The sequence below is a fragment of the Meleagris gallopavo genome, chromosome 2 (assembly GCF_905368555.1).
Source record: "Meleagris gallopavo chromosome 2, MGAL_WU_HG_1.1, whole genome shotgun sequence".
NCBI lineage: Eukaryota > Metazoa > Chordata > Aves > Galliformes > Phasianidae > Meleagris > Meleagris gallopavo.
This window is the reverse complement of record NC_139405.1, coordinates 8020001-8032292: the sequence shown is the minus strand read 5'-3', so window position 1 is coordinate 8032292 and position 12292 is coordinate 8020001. Positions and strand designations below refer to the sequence as shown.

The 12292-nt window shown below is 42.2% G+C and overlaps 1 protein-coding gene across 12 annotated transcripts in view; it reads left to right on the top strand.

Moving 5' to 3' along the window:
- EHBP1 (EH domain binding protein 1) overlaps window positions 1-12292 on the top strand; it is a 195268-nt gene that overhangs the window by 151788 nt on the left and 31188 nt on the right. For 5 of the 12 annotated variants that reach the window (XM_085218795.1, XM_085218798.1, XM_085218804.1 and 2 more), the window contains 4 exons: window positions 5326-5442; window positions 8142-8269; window positions 10751-10892; window positions 11043-11149. In XM_085218795.1, coding sequence (XP_085074921.1) covers window positions 5326-5442; window positions 8142-8269; window positions 10751-10892; window positions 11043-11149 — 494 coding nt within the window. The remainder of the gene's footprint in view (window positions 1-5325; window positions 5443-8141; window positions 8270-10750; window positions 10893-11042; window positions 11150-12292) is intronic. The other 7 variants (XM_085218800.1, XM_085218797.1, XM_085218796.1 and 4 more) reach the window with 7 other exon arrangements.

Genomic DNA, 12292 nt, shown 5'->3' with positions numbered 1-12292 from the left:
TGCACTGTAATATTTCTTAAGTAGCCTTGCATTTTGTTATCAGCACTCAATCCTGAAGGATACCCTCTACCTCATCCCATTGTCCCGGAACATACATGTGATTCTGGAGCGAGGTTCCATCCCTCTGGGGTACATCTGTGCAGCTGCATGCATGCAAACGCAAGCTCTCCTTCCTGCAGCACCCGGGTACAGCTGCCAGGCATTTCCAGATGTTATGCAAACCTGTTTGGGCAGTGCATTGCCCATCTTTGTTAGATGATGCGCAGTGCAGCAGGCTGTCCAGCTGGTGCTGTTGTATGCTGACCAGAGCTTATGTACTCCCAGCCAGCTGCAGGAACAGAGTACAGATTTGGTATATTTATATGTGGATTGCATAAGCTCTTGGAGAGTTCCAGTGTTATTAAAGGATGAGACAGTGCATGCTTCTGCCACTCTGTTGGTAATTCCAGGTGCCACACTGCATCCCTTATGCCAGAAATTAATTCTTCTGAAATTGAGCAGTTCTGGGAAATGACATCAACACTTTATAAACCAGATAAATTGCTTCTGATTTCAGTCTTTTTCTTATTTGATTCCCTGCAAAAATCAGGATTTAATAGACATAGTCTCCTTTTTGTGACTGGATTCTAAATACTACTCCTAATTGCATCCACACGTAGCAGTTCTTTTTCTCTGTGGTCCTGTATTCCCTGTACAGTACCCATGATAAGTTTATAGTAGTATGTCTTCCAAGCTGTCTCATCCATTATGTTTCATTAATCTCTTTTTTTGCATTGATTGCTACATTTAATTTACAGAAAGGGAATGTAGCACATCATTTTCCTCTCTCTTAATTCAGTTCTTCCAGAAAAAAAGAAAAAAAAAAAATTAAAAAGGTATTTCAGCTTTGGGATTTTGGAGGTTTTAAAGACTAACTTCTTGCTGGCTGTTGGTGAAAATCTGAACAGTGTTTCTGTGCGCTTATTGAAAGCTTTCTGTTTTGGGACTGGTACTACATTCAGTTAAAAGGCTTTTTTTATTTGTGGTCTGTGAAAATGAGATGCCTATGGCAAGCACAAACTTTCCTGGATAAGCATCATCCTTTGCTGCGAAACCCAGTCATTTTCAGTAGGTTTTTTGGCACAAGAGACAAAATACTTCTTTTTGCCAACAGCCAGAGGGTGTGGGGTGGCACCTTCAGATTTATTACGTCCTGCTAGCTTCCGGCTGATAAGCAGATGCCTTGAGATGGGGCCAGGGACAATGCCGAGATAGGGATCCGAATATCCTCCCTCCTCCCAGCAGCGGTGGGGCAAAGCAATTGGCATCTTATCTAGGTACTGTCTGTGAGCAGCGGGACGCCCATCTCTCCTTTGGGATTGGGGCAGTGTTTTCTTTCCTCGCAGCATGTCCCCAGCCTTCCTTTGCAATGGTGTGTGGGTGAGGAAGGGTGGCCAGTGGGCAGGGACGGAAAGGCAGCCGGAGGGCTGACTGAAAAAGCACCCAAAACAGGCAAACTAGCAGGGGATAAGAAGGTGGACAGAAGAATGGAAAGGGAGAGAGACGTTAGAAGGGCAGAAACAGGAGAGAAAAAGAAGCATCCAAGTGTGTAGTGACAAAACAAAAAAAAGTTTTTAAAATAATAGAATTAAGAACTGGAAGAGTGGACTGCAGTTCCAAAACTCACCACGTGAGCCAGCTGGTGTTGCATTGCACTTTGATACTGTAAGTTTTCAAGGTGCATCAGAGATGCTATTTTTGAGGCAGTGATTTGAAGGGAGTGTATGTGGCAGCCCAGTCTTGCACCATACTTGGTCTCCAACTTGTAAACCAGAGGTAATTCCTCAGTTTAATGTCTTTAACAGGCAGCATTTCTATCTGTTGGCATTCCCCACTGTTCTTTCTTGTTCCAGCATCTGATTTCTTGTACACTTGAAGGAGTGTTTCAACTCTACCTTTCTTCCATTCCCCCACCTTTCTTCTTTTGTTACTGTTCACATGCTCCTGTTACATCCCAATAGATTTAAGTGAACTTTGCACTTGAAAGTAAAGAAATTAAATATCTGAATTCTACAATCTTGAAAGATTTCCCAGAGAAAATGCTGGAGGCTGGAGATACCTTCTTCCCTAACAGCAAGTGCTGCTCTTGCAGCAGCAAAGGAAACTTACAGATACTTTCCCCACAGATGCAGTCCAACTTCCAGCAATGCTTTTGTCTTACAAAGGAAATTGTTCCTTCTTCATTTTGTCTGTTGCAATTCCTTCACACATTGATGGCTTATCTTCCACTATTCTGGCTTTTCCATATGGTTCCAAAATATTCTTATTTTACTCTGTGTCAGTCATCGCAGTCCGCACTCTGTAGATAATTCTCAGTGCTGTTCAGTTGTTGACTAAATTGCTTATCTTTAATTCTTCTTTTCTTTTTAATTTTTCTCAACTTGGTAAAGGTTTGTTGTCTTTCTAGGATCTCTATTGACTTATTTTTCAAGGAAGCAATTCTTGCACAGTCTTCTAATTCTGTGCCCTGCTTCTAGACCAACTGCTTTAAGTTTTTCACGCTAGTAATCTGCTCTTTCCTTAGAAGGTGTCTGTTATCTTTGTCATGTTGTTTCTTTTAACTTTGCTTCCCAAACACATTTACTTCTTTAATACACACGAAGAACATGGGACCTTGAGGGAAAAAAAAAAAGAAAAAAAAAAAAGAGTAGTTTAAAACAAAGAAACATGGTCAATTTTGAAAGGTATTTGAAAACTTCTGAAATTCCTTGAAAAAAATGTTTTTAATTGGCAGTTTCTTAAACAGTGTCAGTGTTCTGATAATGATACTCAGTCAACCTGCCAACCTTAAATTAAATACTAAGTCAGGTCATTATCTGCCATTAGGAACTGGTGTCCTCGATGTTACCTTCTCTTTTGTTAACTAAAATTGTAGTGTTGAAAGCAATGCCTCTGATTTCATCTTGCTGTATTAAATTAAAAAAAAAAAAAAAAAAGATTATATAATCTAATATAGGCACTCAGTAACCAACAGTCATCAGCTGAGGCAGTTCTGACACATCCAGCACCCTGTTAGGTTGCCTGCTCGTTGTGAGCTGACCTTGCTCGCTGGCTCCCTGGGGTGCTTTGTAGGGACTGCAGTGTCCCTCTCCCTTTCTCTGCCACCTCTTCCAATGGTCTGTGCCCTTTGGCTGCTCTTAGCCCAGCAAGGAGCACCTTGGCCAGAGCGCCTTTGGATTTTCCAGCACCATCACGAGGGACTTCAGGTGGTATTTCCACATGAGAAAAAGATTGCTGATGCACTTTGAGGCAGTGTTATTTTAGAACCACTTCTGTCTCTTTATCTTCTGCTTGCTCTTTACCCCATCTCTCTGTCAATGTGATGATGGATCCACTGTGCCCCTCTGCTTCATACAGCTGCCTCCCTCAGATCACAGAGCCCACTGTGTTACCGTGAATGGGAGCAGGAAAAATACTGCAGAGAGTCCTGAGTGTTTTTGCCCAGCTGAAGAACTACCTGGTCCCGGGTCCTAGTTTGGCTGAGGAGAGCAGATCGCCATCCATCTGGTTCAAGCTGAGCCATTTGGAGAGAGAGCTGACATTCCAAAGACCAGCAAGAGTTAGTGGAGAGGAGCCCAGGGAAGTCATGGTGCTCAAGTGAAACGGAGGAGTCCTGCAGCATCCTACTGATGTCCTGCTGATGCAGACCGCTTCTGCAGCAAGCAAGCAGCCCGTACTAAAATAGAAACTTCTTTGTGCTTTTGTCACAGAAAGTCTTTCTCTGAATCGGCAAAGCTGCATGGAAGTCTGATGATTACAGAGGAGCTGAAGGTTAGAAAAGAATAGCAGAGGCACACACAAAAAAGCCAAAAAACTCCTACAGTGGGAATTGTAGGGATGGTAGAGATATAGAGGCGAAGAAAGGAAATGACCGTACGGTCTGAGTGTTAGCAGTGTGGGTCTGGAATCTGCAGGTCTGAGGATGAGTTTGGTGTACTGCAGAGACAGGCAACGAGCCATTGGCACCAACCTCAAGCCTCTGTTATTCAGGATTCTGGCATCTTGGTTCAACGTTTGGGATCCTTTTTGTTTAGGTGATGTCAGAGTGTATCAGTGGTCTGTAATTACAATCAGCGTTTTTCCCTGTTGTGCAATGTTTTAAAGCTCCTGCAGTTGCTCTGTATGTATTCTTTCTTCTGGCATGTTTCAGCCTTCTCTTTTTCATCACTTTTATATGCGTGCATACATACATAGGAAAAAAATGTTCATATAAGTCTGAACAAGTGTAGATAGCACACGATCTGGGACTTAAAAGTGAGTGAATACAATGCAGCTGCATGCTTTGAAAATTCTGTTCTAGCGTTTATGGACCTTGTTTAATTTCATTGTATATTTGTATTGAACATGTGAGTCAGGATTATTCCTGGGATCTGCTTCACAATTCGACACTCACTATTTGATCTTCGTCAGGTTACTTACTCTTTCTGCGCCATAATTTACCTACATCATCATCATCATTGTAATTACAATAATTAGCTACTTCATAAAACATTATGGGGCTAATTTACAAGTAATGTTCATGAGCCGCTCTGAGAATCCCAGCGGAGGGATGCCATAAAAATATCAAGTGTAATTATTATTATTATTTTATTTAAAGTCGTTCACAAACACTCCTGATTCAGAGCGCCGCAGCAAGGCAGCAATGTGGGAGGGTGCTCCTGCTGCACCCCTGCTTGCTAAGCATCACATCTCAGGGGGAGATGTTCCTGCTCCCAACAGAGGTGGTGGCAGACACAAAGGCGTAAGCAGGGTGCGGGGATCACCTCTCTGTGCTGTGCGGTGTCAGACAAGGAGCAGCAAAGTTCTCTGAGCTGGGAGCCCAGTGCTGGTGGCTGCTGCCTTTCTGGAGAGACCGGAGCTCCCAGTTTCTGCTGCTGGCCAGACCCGTTCAAAGCTGCTGTACGCCGGCATCAGCACCTTTATCCCACTTTGTGTTACAGAGAGCTGGGAGCCTGGGGAAAATCATTATGACTCAAGTTATTAGGAAGAGCACATGCGCTTTTTAGAGTTAGGCTGACACTCAGCGCAGTGAGCAGCCACTGCTGAGGCCAGGCTCTGCCTTTATTGTGACAGGAGCTTCCAGCAGAGCTCCCTGCCTGTGTATCGGATTGCATCAGTATAGAGATAAACCCATGAGTGGACTGGGTGAAATCTTCTTCCTCACTTACTTAATGATTTGCATTTGTATCATAATGCAGCTTGTTCTCTGAAGTGTTCATTTTTATTTTAGCTTTGTGGCGCATGAACGTAAGACAGTACTAACCTTAATGCTGTGTGTTCCTACAGATGAGGATGAGGATGATGATAATATTGAGATAGATACTAACGAGGAGGTTCCTGAATGCTCTGTTACTGGAGGTGGAGATGAGCTTACTAACCTAGAAAATGACCTTGATTCAACGGGTAATTTAAATAATGGCTATTTTGTGTATTTTGCATGACTAACACTCCGTCATCATAAGTAGTGATGTGCTGCTTCTCTCTGCCATAACTTTATTTCTTTGTGCCTTTTCACATCTTTCAAATCCTAATGTTTGTTCTTGGATATTTTGCATTCACGTTTGGTTGAAATTTAAGATCGGGGACAAGATTATTATTTCCAGTAATGGCAACTTTAAACATCTCTTCCTTTTTGATGGGGAAAAGGGCTTCAGTCTGGATCAGTTAAATGAGAGCAAATGTCTGTCTATGTTTGGAACAGAATTATTCCCATTTAATTTTTAAGTTGAAGCAATACTGTTTTCAGTAACACATTTTGAAGTCATTCATACTCTAGTAGAGGTGCTTGTGTTATCCATCATATTGTGTGCTGGTCCAATAAGAACAAATCATTTTAGTGGTATTTCTACCTCTTAAACTTGTAAACCAGCCAAAATGGAGCTGAGGTTCCTCCTCTACGAATGATAAACATGTCGGAGTTGTGCAAGGAAGGGATTTTGTGCTCTGTACATCTGCTCGCTACCAATAGTCCCGGGGAATGCTGAGGGCCTCTTCACAGTGTGATCTGACTCTCAGCCCACCACAAGCTCCTGTGAGCTTCAGCAGCCCAAAGGAGTGTGGCAAGCACTGGACAGCATCAGGAACCAGGGAGTGGAAGGGAGAGCTTCTTCCAGCAGCTGCTGACTTGGTTCAGCCCATGTCAGCTGGACCCAAGTCTGTAACCCGTGACATATTCAATTAAAACACTTCATTTAGTGTTTGCTCTTTGTTTTCTTTTTGTCTTTGTTTTTTTTTATCATTGCATCAGCAGTGATAGTTGTTCCCTTCAGTTGCATTAGCAAGCTGGTCTTCTCTTGAGTGTGGAAGGTATAAGTCCTGTCTTTTATTTTTTTATTTGAGGATATCCTAGGACATAAGAAAATATATTCAGTGTTTCCAACATTTGACTTCAGCTGATTTAGAGTAGCATCCTATAAAATAATTTTCCAATAAATTCTGGTTCATTTTAGGAGAGAGAGAAAATCGGTGAATGAATATTCCTGTCACATAGCCCCAGGGACTTGCTCACACTTATTTCTGTGGGCCTTTATTTCCCTAGAGATACCTTCTTAGGAATACAAAACACTACACAAACTTTCATTTCCACCATGGGAAGATATTATGGAGAAAAAGCTGAGACATGGTTTTGCAGGTCAATCTGCACACTAGCCAGATGGACAAGCAGCGATGTTCAAACGAGTAAGGAAGAAGGTGATCAGCAATACAGAAGGCAGCCTGGTGCTGTGATAGAAATCAGTGCACACAGATTTTGGTGGAATTCTGCCAATTCATACTAAGTTCTAACGAAGGCCAAATCCCTTGGGAGCAGCTAGATGCAGAACTGTGAGGGACATTTCACATTTTGAGTCATTGTTGACTGTTAATTAATTTGTCCCCTGCTGGATCTTAGTCCCTCCTGTCTTTCCCAAGAAAAGTTTTTTTTTGTGTGTGTGTGTGTGTGTGTGTGTTGTTTTGTTTGTTTGTTTTTACTGCAGGTTGTTGGTTTTAAATATTGCATCTGTCTGTGTTTGTCTGCGCTCCTACCATACGCCGCTCTGAATGTATCTGATAAAATGTGAACCTCTTCTATTATAGTTACTACATGATGTTTATGTATAAACCCATGAGAATGTGCGTGTACTTACATGTGAGCCTCAATTAAGGGCACCCTGGCTGGGTGTGCCAGAGGAAAGGGAAACTATCCTTCGTCATCATCCAGCCCAACCCGCTGCTGCTGCAGGCAGGCATCATTTTGGTTCTAGCATGCCAAAAATACTTGGGCAAACATGAATCAAACCTTGGAAGGCAAAACACTTATGGCCCCACTTCCCTCACTAGTAAGCAGGGAAAACTCTGTAGGAAAGCACTGTGTGTGTAAGTGTGCTGCACGTTTGCACAATCAACCCGCATGTACAGATTGAGCATTATTGGGAAGTAAAATTCTCAGCTGTCACTTATTTAGGCTCTGATTTGAGTTCCTAAAACCGATGGGAAAGTTCTGTGGGGTCCAGCAGGTTTTCAATCTGTCCTTTCAGTGCAGTTCTGATGTGTCTCACTGCTTCGACGTGTTCTATAAATCACTGTAAAATATTACTAGAAAGCTGGCACTTTTGATACTGCAATTGTAACGTTTAGAAGCTGTGCCAAGGAGCCTTAGGATGAATGAGTAGTTCATAAACTTGAGGGGTTATCAGTACATATGGTATGTGATAAATTGATGTATGTCATCTGAAAATAAATGGCTCTGTAAGTGTGTTTTAATTCCAAATCATAAGTAGGAATGGGTTGGGAGTAACTGGGCCTAAACATTGTCTGGTTTCTGTGTTTCTCATCTACCCTCTTCAGGCTGTGTGTACTTGCTTAGATGAGTGCTGTATTTTTTATGTATGGTTTTTTTTTTTTTTTTTTAAGAAATATCTGAATGTAATTATGCATTACACAAATCTACACCAATCTGAATTGCAAAAGAATAATAATAATAATAATAATCCTTCTAGTTTCTGCTATTTAGTTGGAAATTGTAGTTAAGTGAATGAAATCTACCTTTTAAATTGGTACATTGTTGTGCCGACTCTGCATTTAAATGCATCTCACTCTGTTGTATGTGGTATTTGCATATTTAGCAGAACAAAACAGTAAGTTGGTGGATTTGAAGCTGAAGAAGACCCTAGAAACTCAGCCACAGGTGGCAAATTCACTCTCCAGCGCTGCTCAGAAAGCTGTAACTGATAGCTCCGAGCAAGATGTTAAAGTAAGTTTTGATTCACTCTTTTGTCTCAGTACCTGTGTGTTTTGATTTCTATTTGTACCTTGTGATGGGGAAAATGATTTCTTACCAAATCCTTAATGGCAAGAAATGCAGAGAATCTTTGTGGCATGGCACTTGCGTAGGTTGCAGTGCGCCGGGCTGCCTTTTTTTCCGTTGGTTAAGCAGCACATTTTCATCTCATTTTGCATCTCGATGCTTGTAACCGGCATAACAGCAGCAGACACAGGCATCACCTCCAAGTTGGCAGTGCTGGGGCTGCCACTTGGATAAGGAGCTCAGCGCGGGCTGCACCCTGCGTGCAGCGCTCAGCAGTGGGCTTCGGGAGCAGCTCTGGGCGCAGCGCTTTGCTTCCCTTCACAGCCTGGCCCTCTCTTGTCTGCTGCACTAAAACTAAGCTGCGTTCCATTTTAAAGCCATACATACTTGGGTACTTGACAACGAGCGCTCCTGAGAAAAAAAGAAACCAGTATGTGGTGCGTGCGGTTGTTCTGCCCATTCTAAACGTTCAGCCCTTCAGCAAAAAGCACGCACCACTCAATTTTCCGTTTCATTTTCTTAATTATGTTCTTACTATTATTTTTTGTCTTAAAGAAACAGTCCCTGTATGTCATGAATATCCCTATGGCTCTGGGGCACTTCCAGTTGGGTATAACTTTTCACCCACCTGCAGTCTGTGGGGAAAGCGCTGCTGACTGAAAGGATTTCCTTCCCCAGATACAGAGATGCTTTGAAGTCCCAAAACAATGACTTTCATTGCTTTTCCCTTACACTGTCGGTTCCTATAAATTGGTGATGAAAGTGTGTGGCAGCAGCAGAGGACTTTCGGTCTCTATCTTTGAACAAAAGGAAGCCTGGATCAAGTCTGATTTTTGCGTTCAATTTAGCTTTCTGCAGTGGATTTAATGCAAAATGAAGCTGGCCCAAGAATAATACAATGGATTGAAAAGGCTAACTGAATTAGTGGGCTTAGAGGAATACATTTGTAAAGTGGCAGAAGTCCCTAGTCATAAAAAGGTTTCTTAAAATGGGATTTACTGGCTAATCACACCGATATTTTAGCATGTTGCCAGGCCTAAAAAATTAGTCGTGTTTGTTTATTTTGGTAAAGACTTGAGTTTAGGCTGTCGGCTCGTTATTGTGCTGCTAACAGGAAACCACATTCTGTTTAGCCAGCATCATAACCGCCCGCCTGGTGCAGCCGACGAGCCCTCCGTCCAGTAGGAGCAATACTTTAAGCTTAATTCCCCAAATGAGGCTGGGGCCGCCTCCATTAGGGGAGTGCAGCACCACCTCGTTGATGAAAAAGGGGTTTCTCTTTTCTAAATGGCTCCTACCGCCGCGCCGGGTTTTTAAGGTGCTCCCACAAAAGGTGCGACTTAACAGTTTATCTTGAAGGAAGAGTTTGAAAGCGGCTTTATAAGGAATATATGGTGTCCATCTGTTCTCGGAGAGCTCTCGGCATTGAGTCGGATTTGTTTTTTAATAAAATGCAGTTTACACGTTTATAAATGAGGCATTCTGTGTTTGTGGAAAAGGATAAACTGTTACCTTCCCTGGAGGATTGTGTATCCCCGGCCTCCTTGAGGCTAGAGAATAGGCCATTGGAGAACTCCCTCATTACCGATTGTCTCAATGCAGAGGAAGGGCAAAGTCTTGGTAGCTTTTGATAACCAGTTTCAGCATTCAGCAGGCTTAGCTATTAGTCATGCATCTTAGCCTTTCCCTATTTACTTTCAAAACACTTAATAAAAATAATAAAAGATTAGGTATAAAATGAAATATTTGTTTGGTACACAGCACCTCGGTATCTGCAGCTTCCACACACTGCGGTGGTTCAGTCTTCTGGGATATTTCACGTCGACAGAACCATTTGAATTTGTTACCAGTATTAACATAGGAAGCCCTGGAAAAAGATAATTGTAGTTTCCTTAGCTGTAAAGGGCTTACTTACAAATCTGGCTTTGGAAAGTTATAGCTGATGAAATGCAGTTCAGTGGGGTAGTATTATAATCCTACCTTTTAGCCTTCATCCAGCATTAGTGGTTTATCTCAATGGGCATAAAATTAGAAACTAGTTCTTCTTGTCGTACAAGGCTGGGGGACTGTAGGAAGCAGACAATTCCTTCCCGGCTGGCGGCATGGCACGGCACGGCTCTGGGCTGCGGCACGGCACGGCCAGTGTGGGAGGAGGGGGCCCAAAGAGCCAAAACCAACCGCTGCCTCCGCTCGCTCCGCAAAAACATGGAAACTTAGTCACTCCTGTCCTTTTTTTTTGTCCTTTTTTTTTTTTCCTTTTTTTTTTTTCTCCCTGCAGCTGATACTTTCGTCCTGTACAAACTGTGGTCTGAGTTGGGAAATCCTCTCTGCACAACCTGCGTTGTGTTCCCCCAGCCAAACGTACCTTTCGAGTTAGTGTCTCCGCGTTGTAAACAAAAGAAACTGTTGTGTGCCTTGTTTTTCTAGCAGAATGGAACAGAGGAGCATCGTGCTGAGCGATTACAAAAATCAGCAGAACGTTTTAGAAATCCTGTTGTGTTCAGCAAGGACTCCACCGTCAGAAAAACTCAGCTCCAGTCTTTCAGTCAGTATGTGGAGAGCAGACCAGGTAGGAGAAAATATAAAGCGTGTTTTCCCATCTTATGATTTAATAATATTTAACAATAAATATATTAAAACCCGATAATGTAAGTCCCCGTTTCAATACATAAATATCAAGCTTTATAATAATTTTACATGTCTTTCCCCTTTTTTCAAGAGATGAAAAGGCAGAGATCAATACAGGAAGATACAAAGAGAGGAAATGAGGAGAAGGCTGCGATAACTGAGACTCAGAGGAAGCCATCAGAAGATGAAGTGCTTAATGTATATTAATTTTTTGTCTGGTTTCATGATTGCTGATAATTCTAAACTGTATGTGGAAATAGTGCCTTTATTTGTTAAAATGAGATGTTAGGTTTTTTTAGATGTCAATCTCCAGTGCATTCAAAGCAGAGTGAGAGGGGTGCACTGTTGAATTAGTCTGCAGTGTGGTGATAATTGTCAGATAAAAAAAATGAATTTTTCAGAGTTCCACAGCCCCAGCTTTCTTGAGACATTTCCATCAGGGCACTTCCCATAAAGAGATTCCAGTATTGATCTACCGGGAGGATTTTAATTATTACAATAGCAGATACCGCAGAGCTGCAGTTAGAGGGAAGAGTCACATGAGACCTGCTAGAATTTCTCAGCCAACCCATTTTGTTGGCTTGGGTTAATGGGTGTTCAACCTTTCCATTATCCAGATCAGCCGTGAATTACTAGCTGAATGATGTTTGCATTAATATAATATATATGGTAATTTCTTCACTTAATTAACGGGGAGGTTCAGCTCAGTAGGGGTATGGGCTGATCATGTGTAAAATTGATTTGTGAGGGAAATATTTGATAGACCGCAGGGAGAAAGCTGGTTTTGATGGACAGCTGTGGGACAGAAGCAGGAAGAACAAGTTTTACCCTGATTTTTTTTTTTGTCTGAAAACACAACGCAGCCTTTGATGGTGGTCGCTCTCTCCTCTCCCCAGTTCACCTCAATACTTGTGTCGTTTTTGTTGGAGCAGTCCGGAGCCAAGCAGAGATTTCAGACCGCTGTCACTCCTACCCCGAAACATCCAACTTTTCACAAACCTGACAGTTCTTTTTAGCATAGTTATACTTTTGCAGAGTTGAAAAGCTCTGGCACACTAAGCCCGCATTACATATGCAGATGATACACAGGAACTCTAGGGATATTTCAGCCTGACACAGCATTTCTTTTCATCTTCTAATAACAATTGTTAACAATTATGCGTGCTGACATTAGGGAAGTTTTCGTACTATTTTCAATTAATTATAGTTGATGAAAGGCAATATATTGCGCATCGCCTCAGCTCTGCTGAGGACTGATTTTTTTTTTTTCCTTCAGGATCCGCTCTCAGTAGTTTTGCTGTTGTTTCTCTGGTTGTATGTCAGGTGGAAAAGTATTTCCAA